This window comes from Anopheles nili, chromosome 3 (assembly GCF_943737925.1).
Source record: "Anopheles nili chromosome 3, idAnoNiliSN_F5_01, whole genome shotgun sequence".
Taxonomy (NCBI): Eukaryota; Metazoa; Arthropoda; class Insecta; order Diptera; family Culicidae; genus Anopheles; species Anopheles nili.
In genome coordinates, this window is record NC_071292.1 from 22338812 (window position 1) to 22357076 (window position 18265).

General features: G+C 39.7%; 1 protein-coding gene across 1 annotated transcript in view; it reads left to right on the forward strand.

Annotated features, from left to right (window-relative positions):
- The window catches only part of LOC128723905 (hemicentin-1-like), a 161268-nt gene that overhangs the window by 98392 nt on the left and 44611 nt on the right, over positions 1–18265 (forward strand). The window contains exons 2-4 of the mRNA XM_053817670.1: positions 117–246; positions 12961–13075; positions 13488–13581. Coding sequence (XP_053673645.1) covers positions 117–246; positions 12961–13075; positions 13488–13581 — 339 coding nt within the window. The remainder of the gene's footprint in view (positions 1–116; positions 247–12960; positions 13076–13487; positions 13582–18265) is intronic.

Genomic DNA, 18265 nt, shown 5'->3' on the forward strand with positions numbered 1-18265 from the left:
CATGAAACAATCATAAAAGCTTATTTTGTTCTATAATTTATTATATTACACATTCAAATTACTCCATTTATGTCACCTTCTAAGAAAATCGTTATTTGTTTTTGTTTCATTTACAGTTAAATCATCAGAAATACAGGCAGTGGAAGGACGTAAAATATCTTTGCCCTGTCCTCTCTCCGCACCGTCCAGGGATAAAGTGTACATGGTTCTGTGGTTTAAAGACGACGCTGGAATTCCTTTGTACAGGTATGTTGCCTCAAAAGTCGATTTTAACAAGCGAACGTTTTCTACCAGGTGTAACGATTTCCTCACAACGCAACCTTAATACGTCAACAATCTAAATCAGTGTGGTATGCATGGTGGTATTCAGGAAAATCGAGGAATTTACAGCTGTAAAGCCCTGATGTGTGACATAGAGTAAAATTGATTTATAATTTGATCAGTCGTGCTAAGCTAACCTTCTTTAAAGAACAGCCGTCAATCCTGCTGTAGTATTGATTGCTCAATAATTATAACTAAAAATAGGTAGCATGTATCCAGTAAATACGCAGATAAGGGACTAATCTTGCCTTAAAACAATGATGCTCTTTTTTCTACCGCATAGAACTGTTAGAAGTTTGACTTTAATTTTTTTACTTAGATTTTTTTTCTTATATTAAACTCATTCAGGTCTTGCACACCGATTAAGGCAAAGCGAACAGCTACGAAACTTATATTTCATCGTATTTGCCTACGTTTTTCTTATGTCAACGATTTCACACTGCCCATTGATAGTGTTTTGCTGATAACTGTTTAATTACCTCGGGGACCTTTTTTTGGTGGCGTGTCACGCACGATAACTTACTTTTGGCATAGAACCATTACTGTCAGAGGTCACCAAAATGGGAGCTGAATGGGAAATGGTTGATTTATGATATAACCTTAAGTCGGATCGCTCGAAGTGGATGGCGTGATATATTTTGCTCATTTTCATACATTCAATTTACGTAAAGTAAAAGGTAGACCGAAAACAATTATTTCACTAATCACTTGCGTAATACATTATCCATCGGAAGGTGTTAGCTTGCAAATATGTTCTGATCTCGTGCCGGTTTACTCACACATTTGGCAATGCTCAAACTTGATCAATCGAACATCGAATGCTAAGCAATACAAGCTACATTATGACTTACATAACAAGTGAGATTGCAGTATAAGTTAAAAATTATAAGTTAAACACTTAAACTGTCACAACCGATAGCCGTACCAGCCGTAAATAAAACACACGCAAAATATCGCTTAAAGAGACATTTATAGTCCCACAAGTTCTCCGATAACGTGCTCCGGGTAATGTAATTTCTCTTCCTTTAAACCTCTGGAGACCCAGACATAATTTATGTACGTGGAATTTCAGTCGAAATCGGCAGTCAACGGATGGCTGCCATCACGGTGTGATGACAGCTTTCAGCTGTTGCTTTCCAAAGCTGATAACCACGAAAATAAAGTACCCCTCCGTTTACCTTAACAATGTTCAAAACTGGATTGTTTTTGTGGTTTGGCAGTTTCAATACTCGACATACAGGAGGTACATTTATTTCAATTTTCTGACAAACTCCCATATCGGAAGAAGCTGCCATCCATTGGTTGGTTGGTGAAGCGATACAGGGGCCAATCCATGCGGCACACGTAACGCGACATAATTCAACCATTACCCTAAAGGGATTATTCGAGACGTGCCCATCGAGAATAGCCTTTTTTGAAGAGGGCTGTTGCCTCATACGCTGATATTAGCTGGAATCTGGGGCCGGAAGGACCGTGCGTTTTTGTGACGTACCCGGGCAGCTGGTAGATAGCATTAAATGGCGCTTGACACGTTCGAAGCACATTTTCGGTGTTGTTTTCTGTTTTTTTTTTATAATTGATTCGATCAAACCTGACACCATCAAAGACAATGGTGATTCGATTGATATCTATTTGCACTAGATACCTTACACATACTTTCTTTATGTTATCATTCGATTGCTTTGAATCATGGTAACACACTTCTTTTTTTAGAGCTTTAATTCCCAAGCCGCCATTCCATAACTGGAAAACAACAATCATAGGTGTATTTGTACAGGATGATCATGTATGCATCATGTATGCTTTGTATGCATTATGAGAGAAACAAGAAGAGGAATAAATAAACTCATTTGAGCTTGTTTTTTTTAATAAATAAATAATTGTTGCTCACATGGTTGAACATATTCATTAATTCTTTCCTAACCAATGAAAAAGGGCCGAGAAACCAAAAATATAGACCTTTTTTTTCTATTGAGGAAACAATGATTAGCTCTTAGATTACTTGGTTTCCCGTTATTCATCTTTTCTGCACAGCAACAGGTTGCTTGCTAATGATTTATGTGTTGCGTCAAACGACGACATGAACAAAAAACACATATCATCTACTTCATTAGACACACTTATCATGGCTTTCTGAAAGGGATACCCAGCTAGGAGTTTCCTCAGAATCTTCCGGTCGTTACGGGGTTGAGTGGCTATCTCAGTTAAGGTTTTAACTAAGCAGAACCCAACCTAAAGATGATAAAGGGATTTAGGTGGCAGTTCAAAGCTCAAAATTTGTTACACACTAACATAAAATAATGGTATATCGTATCGTAGATCGTAGAGCATGCATGAATTTGATTAAGTACTGGTAAGGGACAGGAACTTGATTGGTTTTGGTAGGGAAATGCTCACTCACCCACCGCCGTGTTTCAGAAAAACGAGAAAAGTACTATGTAGGTGCAAAAGGAAAAATGTTAACGCCTACGAGCACCTGCACTATAACGCTTATACGTGTATACGGGCTGGTACTAGAGCTTTTTTAGTTAAGCTGATTTTTTTTTCATAAAAACGCGCAGGAATCGAGCTCATGCTAGGGGTGTTTACGCTGCATACATCTGATCGGTGTAGCGATACCATACCGGCCCTCTAGCATATGTCACATTTAATTTTGCTACTGCTGAACTTTTAGTTTGCCCTCTTTGGCTACAGTTCTCACAGGTTGCAACTCTTAGTTCAAACTACAAGTTCCCTAGGATACCAAAGAGTATGAAAGTGCTGTCCTCTCGAAAGGGATTCGCTTGAATTTCCTTTCCATGTATACCTTCTTACTATCTACTATGGAAGTAGAGCACAGTGGGTTGATCGTGGTCAAACGTACAGGGGAGGCGTTGTAGGTTCAAAAGCTACTAACTTGACTTCCCTAACGTGTATATACACCGAACATTTCTCGGATATAAATGCTTTCCAAGAAGTCTAGGCTCTTCTTTCCGAGTATCATGAATACTATATGTATATCATGGGATATTGTCTTGAGATTGGCCAGGGTTTCCGAACCAAAAGCAGCGGCCGATCTTCTTCATGCCGAGTTTTCACAGTCTCTGCAGCATTGCATTTTCCCTATTATGAACGCATCGGTCGTCAAAGACGTTCTGGCCCTTAACTCTCCTGAAGTAGCTGCTGTTCAAAGACACAAAGCTCTACTCTGAGGAATGGTACTACCAATAAATAATGACGTCGCATTCAACAAAAAAACTGTCTCAATCTAATATCACATAAATTTCTCTAATCCGAAACCACAAAAAAGTGTTCGCACCATACTTAGTAAGAAAAAACATGCGGTTAATGGTTTCTTCATTACCCATTACTTCATTTGGTGCCATTACTTCATTTGAGAAACCCTCTTTTTTCATACCTCATTACTTATGACACTGTAATTATTTCACTTATTGCCTTCGGGAGAACGTCTTTACGAACATTGCATTGGCTTTAATCTAAAAAAAAAACGAAAAATAAAGTGTATGAGAACCTACAAAAATAGGAAGGTAAATAACGGTAATATCCAATTTATATCCATTTCCTGCCCACTTGTCGTATGAAAAGGTATTTCTACTATTTAATCATGATTTAGGGAAGGTTTCAACCTTTAAAAGTGGCTTAGTCCGTAATTAATAAAAAACAGCCCAACATGCTAAGTCTCACATACTAATACTGCATACTGTTTTCACATCTTTTATCTAGATTCAAGATAATATTACATTTAAAATTTGAGATCGAATATATATTTTAAAATGCTTGATACATTTTGTTTCTATTTAATTTTTATATTAAAAAATGTTATACATGGAGAGTTGTGGGCTGAATTGATGCAAATTAAAGCACACTTTCATCATCCTTCAAGCTATTTCATTCACTAACCATCAAATCCCCTATACACATAAAAGTTCATGCTGTCGTTTGCATTTGTAACGAAAGCTAGGTACGAAACGATGCTTTCAGTCCCCGCGCGACGATTGCTGGATATTCATAAATTCATTGTGGCTTCCTAAATTTTTCAATTTTATTTTCATGATCCACCAAGCTAGGTAGCAATCTTGTGCAATAAAGCCGATCCGGCCACGGCAAAAGTGACAAGCCGTAACCGTGCCGTCGAGCCGTGAACCAGCGGAAGGGTTCGTTACGCGAAAACGCTTTCGCTCGCCATGAATATGACGAAAGACGAAGTGCAAGAAATGTTGCAATCTCCATGCTGCAGGCCGCAGCTATTCTGGCTACCATTCGGCAGAACGATGTGAGTTATTGGGCAACCCAACGGATCCATTTCCGGAAGCACGCAGCCGACGAGCTGACGAAGCGGTACTTTGAAAATGACCATAAAAAGTACGTTCAATGAATATTTTGCATATTTCACATAAAATCATTCCTTAAGCTGGAAGTATTGGAATGGCACGCTAGGATTCCGGGAGTTCTCGGAACCTTATACGAAGCAAAACGAAGGTACTCATTGTGTTTGAAGAAGCAGCGAGAATGAAGAAAAAATATTTCGTTTTCCCAAAACCGAAACTAAATGTATGAGACGTACGATAACGTGTCAAATACCAACACTGTCACTGTACAAAATCAGCATCTGGATTCTCAAGAAAAATATTTGAATGCCTACAAAATGCATATTTTCATCACAATGGTGTAGTTGCATAAGCAGCTAGATATTGGAAATTTTATATTTAACGGCAAAAAAGAACCTGAGCCACTTTCGCCTGCTACACTTTTCAAAGCAAACGCTGTTCAACTTCAATAAGTATAAACAATACTTTCTCATCAGCGATTCTGGATCATTTTACCTCTCTGGTAATCTTGATTTGATTCTGTCCACCTAAAAATACTATTCAAAATTCCGTGAAACCAAAATACCGTTTGCTCGCTTTACAACAATTGCGGTGAATAATTCGACTAAAGGGCAAAAGATTGTTCTTTGAAGTCTTTGCGCATTCATCATCAATTTGAAGATATTTGAAAAGAAACTACACAAATTGATGCCAAACTGTACCGTATCATTTGCACACCGGATGCTCACACACTGCTTTTGACCCAAACGATACCTGGCAGTGATAGGATAGCAATATTTCACTCAAACAAATACTGCCCCAAACAGGAAACCGTTCCTTGCTGAGTCGGGTGATAGCCGAACCGGATCCTAAATCGTTTGAAAAGGTCCGTCTGAAGAACATGATAATACGCTTACATTTACAATATTTCTCTGCTTTTCGAACTCTCCTTCGGGTTCAACCCGACAGTCTGTGAAAGGGTTCGTCCTTAAACCACACCTCTCCACCGTTACACGCAAGATGTCAATGGCGCACAGAACCGACCAGCGTCACAGACATGCGGCCGAGTCCTTCAAACCGCCTGCTATGATTGGCGACTGGTGAACCGATTTTTTACAATACAATTTATTCATAGCTTTTGACCGCTCGAATGCGTTTGCCACTCGTTCGCCTAAAATTGGTCCCATTCCAGGAGGGTTCATCAGCAAAGCACGGACACGCACTTTTCTAAAAGTGTCTTGCTCCGCTACACATGCGGGAAACGAAGAATCGATCTCGGCTACTGTAGACGGTCAATGAGTTTCCGGTTATCGATCCGTCCGGACGAAAGCTTACAAGGAACATGTTCCAAACCCGGAGCAATAGGAAACGGAGCAAGGAAAGGTAGCAAATTGATGCCTTTCCGATCAACAGCCGCTCACATGTTTATCAATTTCTTTAAACACTCGACCGTGCGAGTTTGGTGATTTTCCAAGCATCATAATGGCCCCAGAGCCCAGGTTTAGATTTCCTACAATGCTTTTTGGTAACGCTGCAAAAACGTCAAACATTTTTTGATAGGATAAGTGAGTTTTTAAGCCCTGTATCAGGTAGATTTTTATACAAAATTTTTTATTTTCGATTTTTATTACTTCCCTTCAAACTTTAACAAACAAATTTATATGAAAAATGTAATTCGACTTGATGACACGCACATTTTCGAAAATTTGTTGTTTCTTCTCCAATACTTACTGTTCATGTACATTTGCCATACTTTGAAACATTTGATATACTTTGAATTGAAGAGATTTCATTTTGAAATTGAGGGATAATTGCTACAATAATTTGAGGTATCTATTGCTATCAATGGCTTATGGTTATATATACTACCTATGCTTATGGCTAATTTATGTAGAAAGTTTGATGGAAAGCAATAAAAATAAGTATTGATGCTAATTTTAAGATAGTTGTATCCCAGTTGTATTTTTTAGGACAGTTGTATCCCACCCTCATTCTGTCTTCATTGGTAAAGAAATTTCCTATGATTTACAGCCTTTTACCATGTACTCTCCCAATATAACTGTGATTTGTACAAATCTAAGCGAAACGTTATGCTTCACGAAATCTGTTTCATTTGAGCATATATTAAACACTTTTGTCGTGAGTACATTTTAGTGGTATTTTCCCGCATAGGTGTCGATAGTATCACACATTGCGAGAACGCAAGATCGAGACGAAGTCTTATAAGACGACAAAAACGACACTGGTGCGTTAAAGGTTAGCAGAGGTTCGTGCGAAAGCGCTTCTACCTGAATGTGCAGTAACCGAAACCGTGGGACTTAAGCCGCATGGCCAATGCTGTGTAAGCATGTGTACATCATCATGTCTGAAGGATACAGCACATTGCTCCATTAATGCTTTTCCCACCAGGTTTCCAAATGGAGGGACTTTCGGTTGATTCAGGTTCTCACTTCGACCAAGCACGCTCCCCGACATACCTCGAGACGCGCTTGGGACTAAGGAAAATCAACATAGGCTACACGAGTGCACTAGAAAAAGAGAGAGTGTCATTTTCTTCACTTAAAGGACGATATTTTCTTTCATACCTTTCTCCACCGTTACTCCAGCGATGTGTTGCCCCGTTCGATATGTGGCCCCGGTGGTTAGGCAAAGCTGCTGAAAAGGCTGATGGTTCTTTAAGCGGTCGTTTCAGAATGATGTCGTCTCCACAAAGGCCCAAAGCCGTCGGTGACAAGCGGATTGGAGGGAGCAAAATGGAGAAAAACGCACACAACACACCGGCACAGCGAAAGAGGAAGAGAAATATGAATGAGTTGCCACGTTCTATGAAGATGTGACGGGATATAGACTCTCTTGAAGATGTCCTCAAACTGCCGGTTCCCTTGTCGGCTAAAACCTGATGACGATGCAGCCCGAGCCTGTGCTCGGTGGGTTACCTGCGCCTCTTGGTCGATTATCTACACGAGCAGCGGCCTGAGGAATTTGCTCGAAGGTAACCAACGACGGGTAGCCCACGTGTCATGTTGGCTCAAGCGGTACGCGTGTATGTCAATATTAATGCGAGCAAGTGAGTCAATCCTGGTATAGAGAGCGAAGCGCCATCGTGGGCCTCGAGGTAGGGTTGTTAAATGGAAATGGTAAATTTGCTTTCACCTGGCTATTTTGGCTTCCACAAAAAGGGAGAACCAAGCTAGCCCGAAAATATCATTAAAAGATTGGTTTAATGACTTGAAATGAATTTAGCGTTTAATGAATCGCAAACGACGCTGAGTGATGCCGAAAGGTAAACGATCCTCTTTGAACGGGCAAGTAAAACATAATTTTGTTTCACAATGTTGCAAAATAATATAGCTTATTGCACGTACACTTGATATGTGAAACCTTAATGTTCGTTTTCGTGGGTTTATTCGTGCCATGATCTAATACGACTCAAGTTTAGATAGAAAATATTTTTTTAATCATGACCAATCGACGTTGTACATCGATTGTCATTTCTTAATTTGCTAAATAAGGCTAACGTTGTGACTGACTGAGTGTTGAATAGACTTGCTAACATTCTGTGTGGTTTCACGTTTCAACCAAATCATTTTTCAAACAAATAGCGCTAAGAACATAAGCTTCATGAGCTCAATATAAAATTAAAAGATTAAAATGTCGTGTCACCAACTCGCAACTAGTAAACCTTTCCAACAGCAGAATAATCAAAACAACCCGAGATCAACATGTTGACTGTCTAAAATCGATATCTGCTAACCATGACGGTGGGAAAAGTCATTTATACTCATCGCTCTCACAAAACGGCATCACTCCCAGGGCGCCACTTTGGCCGACGTGGAATCAGCATTCAGTAAAACCGCAGAGTAGTTGTAATCGGTTGGTTTAACACAACCGATCCGGTTCCCGATTTGCCCACGCTGTTTACGGTTTCTTTTCGCCTCGTGAAAACCATCCTCCCTCGAGCCAACCTCGCGCGGTACCTGACACTCGACTCATATTCCTCCACGACTAATGGGATCTTTTGCCTTCGTGTGGCCTCGCGAGGTCGAAAGGCTTCAAGCAACCGTATCGCGATTGAGCTAACTTCGACACTCATATTCTGCCACGTCGTCAGACGTTGCTTTGTTTTCTGTAGAGCGAAGTGCGCTAGATTCCAAGGAAACGTTCACGAATTCCAATGTCTGTCAATTTTTGCGTCTCGTCTCCCGGTAGGGCGTTCCTAGTTGGCCTTTCAAGCGCAAAGTCAACGCTATAATCCTTGCTCTGCAGGAGATTATTATACATTTACATAATTAAAACATAACAAAAGCGAAAACCGTAACCGCAGCCGAGCTCCATGGTGCCCGAGCAAGAATCACGTCTCTGTTGCTGGAATAGTCGCGCAGGCTTCGGTGAGTTGATTCTGTTTTTTTTTTATTTTGTATGACTCGCCTAACGTTCTGTCTGGTGAAATATTGTCTTCAATTTGCTGTGATCATCAAGTAGAAATAATGGAAAAGTGGGCCAACTAACCGCATTCATATCTGATGCTACTACCCTTCGGTTAACCACTTGCCGTCTGTCATAGGCGAAGATTGACACTCCTTTAAGACAAGTCGCGATATAGTACAGCGATTGAACTTGCAAGAAAAAGGACGTAATGATTACTGATACATTACAGCTAAACTAAATAAAATTGTTACTCAACAAAACAAATATTTTATTTGATACACAATAAACCTGCAAAAAAGGTAAAACAACTGCCTGTAGATAATGTTTCACAGTTTTTAATGGTTTACACTATCAACATATCTTCACCTTCATATCAATGTTGCTTTCATTTTGGTACCATACCGGTAATACGATTCCAGCCAACCATAGAAAAACTAACAAAGAATTAACTCCAGTACCAACTCATTCTGCCTTACAGAAAATTCGAAATTCGTGCGGAAACTCAATTAATATTGTTCATCGCATATCCTTATCGGAGATTGCCACAAGCTTGAAGCATGTAAAGCTGTAGAAAGGCGGCATTTCCGCATAGCAAGAATTTGGTCAGGAACAAAGAATTATAAGAAAGTTGCTTTCACGTGTTTGAAAGAAACCATGAAATGCCTGCCATTATGATTGTCCTCTACAGTGCCTGGATTTCTTCTACCGAGTACGATATAAGCCCTGGCCAACGGACCATTTCAACTTAAAGTTTATCAAAACGATCGACCGATTTAAGGTACGCTAAGCCACTGACGCTGGAGGTCATTTAGCGTTCCATGTGAGCTTTGATTGCTTCGTATTGAATGCACGACTTAGGTCCTGGCTGGATTGCGTTCGAATGCTTTCCTCCAGCTATTACGCTGAACCAGTGGAGCTGGCCATCGTGCACTGGTAACCATTCAGTGAATTCGTTTTTTTTTGTTCTTCCATTTCTCCGTAATGAGCTTTCCATTCAACGTGAACGCGGCCAACGAGCGCCTGCACGAAGGAATTTTCATCCAAATTGGTTGAAAATTCTAAACATGATGCCGAAGCAAATGTCCGAATGGTAACGGTTATGGGAAATAGCTTGTTGCTTTTTTACAGATATTTTAGCCAACCGACTTCCTAAGCGCTCATGCGCTCATTCTTGGAGGATTTTTTTATTTCAGTCATTCCGTACTCTTACAAATTTCGTTGCTCGCTGGCCTGACGATTCAGATACAGTCACGCATTCAAGTGGAAGATCAGAAACGGATGAATCCAGTCATATACGGCTTTCTTCAAAGAAAATTGAAGCATATTGTGCGTGAAAATATTTGATATTGAGACTCCAAAAAAGAAAGAAAACGACCTTTGAGCTCAAGTATAACGGAATGCTCAAACGTCTAATTAATATATAATGGAGCCCGAAAATAAGCATAAAATGAAATAAAACAAATTATTTTGCAAGTGCGCCTGTTTATCAATATTGTGTTAAGCATTAGGATTAAATAATTAGTTATTACAAATCTGGTATTTTCACCAAAGCTATCGATGCTGTCAAAATGTCTGAATCAAATCTGAATCACAACGTTCGATCTGTAATGGAGAAACATTTTGTGATAATGAGCGTAAACTTGAAATATTACACATGCAAAAAGTAAAAACTGCCTCTAAAAAGAAGTTACTTCAAAACCATAAGTTTTTAAAACGGACAGAAAATAAAATGAAATAAATACGTTAATAAATCACGCAGAATAAGTTCATTTTCATTTTAATTTAAATAATATCTATACGACATTCAAAAGGCAATTGATTTGAAACCTTATTTGTCTGTATACAATATATGTGTCTCAAATAGTGCATGCTATTGTTGTGCTTTTTTGGTCGAGACAGTTAAAAAATTCAACCTTGTATGTCAAATTTTTCATTTTTCTGATCGTTTCTCATTCGGTGCCTTCTGCTGCTTATTAGAACCATCAATCACCAACACCCTGGATGTTCAGTTGGTCGAACGTTGTATTTCAGAATCAGTAGACGCACTCGTCTGCATGTGTCCAGGTTATCTGCGCATCAAGTCTGGGAGTGGGCTCTCTAGGCGCTACGCATTTACGGACGCTTCCGAACGTCTCGAGGATACCTTCATCGCACTGGTTCGCTCATCCATCATTCTTTCTTCTCGTTCGACTTGTCGACTTTCGTAATTCAGGGCATTCGTGCTTCTGAGGCACAGCAGCAACGGGAAACAAATTACCCTCTCATCACGGCTCTCATGCTCGAACCAACATTAAACGGTTAGCCATTTTTCGCTTTCTTTCTGCTAGGCGTTCGTCAACCGGAATCCTGTTATAAACAAACGCGCATAGGCTCAAACGCGTAAATGTTACCCGAACAACATAAATCATTTAATAAACGTCATCAACTGTCTTTGTACGTTTCGTTGGGTGCGAAATGTTCTTCTTATTCCTACCACCCTCGAAATACCCAGGGAGGGCATTGTACACGTTGACTGATAACGCTCTTTTCAGAAGCGAACGCGAAACACGTTAATATGTGTCACACGTTATACCAACACACGTCAAGTTGTAACGATTCGTTAGATATACTGAGCCAGTAACGGTCCTCCCACTCATATGGTGAAACATGCTGTCGAAAAGTTTAGATAAAAGTCACCGGCGTGTTGATGTGTTTTACTTCAAGCGTCACAATGTACTCTCTGGATGACAGCACCCTAACTTCTATTTAATAAAGAACAAAGCGCTTAAATTTAAGAATATTTTAAGAATTTTTAAGGCAAACACATGTGAACCATGCTACTTCACCATTCGAACCATCTTGATCGGAAATTTTTCATACGCCGGACCAGGCGCCTCCATCAAAGTACAACAAAACAACTTGATGGAGGCGCCTGGTCATGTACTTAACAAAAAAATAATGGCTTTTTAATTATGGTTTTGTAATAACCGGTTTTTTACAGTTCTTTTAATATTTATAAATGTTCGAGATAGATTAAAAAAACTATCTATAAAATTCTTGCAAGATATGTTCCCATTAACAAATAGAATTGTAGACTGAAAACAACACATCATAAATTCATTGAAAAAAAAAAAGAGATGGAGGTCTTCGATTTAAAATATCAAGAATTTAAATCAATAATTAAGTCAAATTTAATTTGCTATTTTTGCAATGTGTGATGAATAAATTTTAGTTTTGTTTAGATTAGAAAAATTTCGGTTAACAGTGCAATAACAGCGACTAATACGACTAAACGAGTTACTAATAGGCTTTTATAAAAAAATATGTTAACTCAAAAACATGTTCCTAAGCTAGCAATTCTGCTTTCCCAAAACATTGTCAGGCATATCAGCCCCGGTAGTTCTTCCATAGAATGTCAGTTAACCTCGTGAGAACCCGGATGTGCCGCAGAAACGATAAAGTTTTAATAAATTTATTTAGCAATTAGTGTCATCAAAGCGAAGCCATTCTCATACACACGTTTCTTAATTGCTCCACCATTAAGCCATCGTTTTCTAACGAGCAACGGGGCAAGTTCTTTACCGTCAGAATTCGGAAAGCATGGGGGTGGCTTGCTAGTGAGCGTAATGATAGCACTCTCTTCATGAGCTGACGATGCCTTTGCTTACGGTGACTCTAGCATACCTCGCTCATATTGGATAGCATAACATATCAGAGAGGATTAACATAAAAAATATTCACTATGAATCTATAAGGTTATCTACGATACGATGAAAGATGCTTAAATTACCACAGATCTGTAACCACTGATAACATATCATCGTCTGTAGTTTTCCCTATATATAGTAAAAACAATTATGTATAAAATAAACCATTTCATGTAGATACCAAATACTACTACAACCTTTTCGCCTTCTCTCTTCAGCTTTGACGTGCGGGGGAAGCCTTTACAGCAGGCACGGCATTGGTCAGCACCGGAAATCTTTGGTCCGAGAGCTCACTTCAACACAGATACTGATCCAGCAACATTGGACATACAGGTAAAAATGTCAAGTTGAAACAAGGGACCAGTGAACCCTACCATACCTGTCCTCCAGACGTTTTGGAAAAGTTTTCAAAATATTCCGTGCTACCTCGACCTATAGTCGAAAAATTTCTCCACACTCATTGTAAACAATGGAAAATGCTGCAAAATTTGGTTCCTTTCCTTATTTCAAAGAATAACATTCTCAAAAATATGTTATTTCCCAGAACATCCCAACTCCTGTAACTGGTCGTGAGTTTGATCGTTTTCGTTGTTTTTACTATTTTTCTCTTCCGGTTTTCATGCCTTCATGCTTTCCAACGCATTGACGCCGTTTTTGATGCCACCTCTCTCCTGCATCCACCGTGTTTCATCAATTTGGGACCGCCTGTAATTCATGGTACAACGCGGTACAAATATTTGCTTAGGACGTCCGACGCCATGACGAGGGTGTCTACCGCTGTCGGGTTGACTTTCGTACCAGTCAAACACAGAGCTTTCGATATAATCTCAGCATCATCAGTGAGTACAAACAAGCAGCATAAATAGATGATTTGCAATGTTTTTCCCTCTATGATTTTCGTTCCCCGTTGTGTCCCCTACTCAAGCAAGTGGTAAAGTAATCCATCTCCTCAGAGATGATCCATTTTCTCGTATTTCGATGATTTGTACTGTCTTCCAAAATTTCAACTAATTTTTTATCTTTCAATTGTTCATGTTTCAATTACTCCTCTATATATTCTACATGAATCACATTATCAATTCAAAATACAAAAATAATGGTTTGATCTTGTCCTGGTTAACATTCATTTCACCGTTATTAGAACGAAATCATAACACATATGAAAAAAACACTTTTATTACATTCTTCGAAAAATAAAATTATGCAAGGCAACAGCTAAGTGTTAGCTAAAATGTTAAAGTGTAATCCAAATGCTACAATCTTCAAAGGAAGAGCACATTGAAATGATGATGATGCTGAGTAATCAGTTCATTGATTAATCAAATTTGCTTACGAAGCAGTAATCGTATATGATTGATGACGCCGGAAATCCGCAGTGCCTGTTAATTATAACAATTTTATTTCATTCTCATTAATCAAACCAATCTAAATTATCAGCAACATATGGATAAATTGACATAATCCTTTTTTTAATACGCTTAATTGCTGAAATACATCAGATTGTGATGAAAGGAATATAGCCATAAACTCAGCTACATTTCCGTGATAAATTGCAGAATTTTTCTCAAGTTAGAGTATATATATACACCCTTTCAAATCGTTTCAACAACTTGTTGTTTTTAACTTGTGTGTGAAATATTCAGGCATAGATTGGCCAAAGCTAAGCCACAACATGCGATCATCAATCTTTACTGAGCGCATGCAGCTACATATACTGCGGCGGAAGTCGTTGTGTGTCCTTGACATTTTGTGATCTTCCAAGTGCCAAAGCTATATGTAACACCATAAATAATCCCAGCTTGCCACCGTTAGGGGGTCATTTGAACCATTTGCATGAGCTTCGTTAATGCAAACGCGATGGCAAGGGTTCTGAAATCGATTGTGGGATCATTTCCGCTCTAATCGTACGGTCTTTTGCACACACTAAATTACCACTCGTACTCCGATTCCCTTCGCTGTCAGCGCGATGCGGTGTTGCGGAAGAAAACTTCTCCTAATGCGACCGTAGCAACGCACAGAAACCGTGGCTGGGCAATCCGTGATCGATCAATGTCTTTTGTTCCTGATTATAGGACGGGCTGGCATGGGACTGGCACCGGCACTCGTGTGGATCGTTTTGCCTTCTCGCCCCACCGGAGTAAAGAGACGGCGTCATTGAAGCGTGGGTTTTCTTATGGAATTTCGGAACACATCGGTTCCAGCTGATTGAGCCTCTAACAAACCATTGCAGATTAAGGTTCCACTCTCGCCGCTCACAAGCATCAGCTCGCCGCAATTGGCAGAACGACAAGCCGGGACCCTCTGGTGTCCGCTCGCACAAGCAGCACTTCCCCGTACACCATTTATCACACTTTCTACACACCATCTCCCATCACAAAACGATGTAAAATGGCGGGCAAGTTCGGGGCTGAGAAATCGAATATGGATCAGCCTAAAACCGGGTGTTGTCAAGTGGGTTGTGAAAGATTTTCAGCTACTTTTGGGCGCACGGTCTGCTTGAGGTAGATGCGTTGTTACTTGTTATTGTTGCTGCATGCACGCGTGTGTATGCGTGCTCTTATTTTTATTTGTCTACCACTGCCACCGGTTTCATCTCACGCTCGTTCAACAAGCGGAAGGTTATTTATGGCCGGCTCCATTGGCCGCACCATCGCTTCGGTTTAACGATTTGCAGGCCGGAAAATGGGAAAACAAACCGAAGAAACCCCGTCCAGCCATGATCGGCTTCGGGTGAAGCAATAAATTTTCAGTGCGGCGTATATTTTATTTTTGCTTACTTGACCCAACGCACCTTTGAAACATTTTCTGCGCCCGGTTTCGTTAGTATCAGTCCATTCCGGTCGGTTGGTCTGTGCATTTACGGTGCCCACGTGACCACCTAGCATGGGCATCGATTTCGCAACGAATGCTTGGTACGAAATATACGAGGTGTTCCAAACCCGGGACCGTAACAAATGCATGCGATCAAACCGCTTTGTCTAGAAACATTTCCGGACAAATGATTAAATATAAAAAAGCGACATAGAATCATTCAATCCTCATAAAATACAAAATAAACAAAACGTACTATGTATTTGAGGACAGGTGAAGAATAGGCAGCTGGAGTCAGCGCTCACACGTCGTGCTTACTTTTCTAGGACAGCGAGCTTGCATACTGATTAGAACCATTTTTCATGTCCCATCCTAATGCGGCATATACTCCTACCACTCTGAACAAGGTCACAACAAACGAGGGGAACAAAACCTAGTAGAAATTTGCTAACTCTATTAATTTAACCAATTTTTTTTGCCGCCACTGAGCTATGTATTACACCATGAAACAACTACACGTGATAAGCTACACTGGCAAGGGTGCTAAAAATATTATGTCACTATATATTTGCGTATCGTCCTCCTAGAGTTGGATTCCTGTTAATACGAACTTCCACCCTGATTGAACACTTGGCACAAAAAGGGTATCCCAAGGTTACGCTGGTTAAAATTGTTAGCGTACAGATACCGGACCTCGGAACGCCGTCTCGTGGCCGGCGAGCACCTTTGGCACCGTGCTGGTTGCTAATTTATACCATATTCCGTCACTTTTGATGTAAAGCGGCTACGATCGATAAAATCATCAACGGCCGTTGGCAGCGAGTGTAACCTTGCGGCACTACGGTAGAGTGTCAAATTCAGCCAATCACATGCTACGGACATGTTTTATGCGGGATTTTTCACCGAAAAGCGCCTTTGATACACGATCAACCAACATTGAGCAGCACTGCCAGCAGCATTACGTATAGGTGGGAAGCAAAACACTTTTGGATTTAAGTTACTGTAAAATGAATTTGAGATCATAAACTGCTTATGTTACTTATTTTGTCATTGTATTAGTTAGTTGTTTTAAAATGTATTGAAATATTGCTATTACAATACTCAAAACAGTTCATATCTACACATCAAAATTCACTAAAAATAATAAACGTTTGAAACCATTTCTATAAAGGTACATCTACAATGTACATTTCAAATATTGATGTGTCCTCTTACAGCAGACTAAATTATGTTGCTGCGCGTTTACAAATCGTGCCACTGAAACACCATTTCCTGCCGCTACGCTGCTGGCATTTGCATAAGTAAATATTTGAGCTTAAGCTGTAGCGGCAGTGAAAAAATTTGTGAATTCAATTCACTCGATGGTAAGAGAATTTTATTCACATTACGGTACGAAATGGAATTGCTCATTGCCGTCGATCGACATCGAATACGGAAGAACGAAATTAATGAATGAACCACAAGCGTTTTGTTAAGCAAAACATTGACGGAAATGCTACTAATGACGATTGCATGAGTGCGAGAAATAGGGGAATGATGTGCTATGAAAGCTGCTGCTGCGACAGGAACGTTTTCTTAAAACACACCTGCGCTTTCAACACTCTCTGATCGACAAGCTGATGGTGATGATTAGCATATCGCCAGAGGAGCACTTTGTATTTTTTGTCACCTCTCCCTGACCCATCACAGCTGTTCGTGTTCTCTAAGGTGCATTAGTGTTTTAGGTAGGCTTAGTTACTGGAAGTGCGGCGATAGCGGGGTCCACCGGGTAGCACAAAGCGTCGTGTATCGGTCTGATCGTTCGGTATCAATCAACGTGATGTTATGAAAAATTCATAACTTGCCTGCTTTGACAGATTCTCACGAAGCCATGCTTCGTTTGGATGCTTTTAGCAAATCTCGAACCACCGCCGAAAAGGAGGCTACTTTGTTTATCAAACTACGCACCACTAGCTATTAGTTGCATTATGGACGAGAATTTGTATGCAAGGCAATTGGACATAATTAGGTGTTTGCTGAAGGGCACTAAGCACGCCATGATTTTTTTACAAACCTTCCAAGAGTTTTCTTCTAAACATATTTTTGCTTATTGCTTTTTAAACATACATTTGCTTATGGCTTAGATAAAACAACTGAATTATAGATTTTACATGCAAGAGTAGAAAGACATAACCATCGAATTCGTGATTCTAACAGTTGCTATTATAATAAAGGTAATTATCTGAAGATCGGGTTGATATGCGCTGATTTATTTCAGCAGGAACTGAACAGAATATTAAACATTAGAGTTTCACTGATAAAAGTGTGCTACTAAATTATTTGCTCTCTCATTTGACCAAGCTGGCTAGCTGGCTTAGATATAACGAAAAACGACTGTTAATATACTGCAACATCTATCACATAATTGTACCGTACGACAAAGTAAATATTCTTGGTACTTGTAATTTCTATACTGAGCTTATACGTACTAGTTATAACTTGCGCATATGATTCTTAATGAAACAATGCACTTAGTGGAAGACAAATGAAGGACCATAAATTAATTCAACAATTTATCCAATGAACAAAAACCCAGCTACTTAGAGCACACAGCATATGTGACAGAAAAAAAACTATTTTCTGCTCAGTATCGTTCTTATACTGCCACACTTTTGACGTCGGACGACTTTTGTTCAGTTGAACCTTTGAATCATATTACTCATGTTGTTGTGC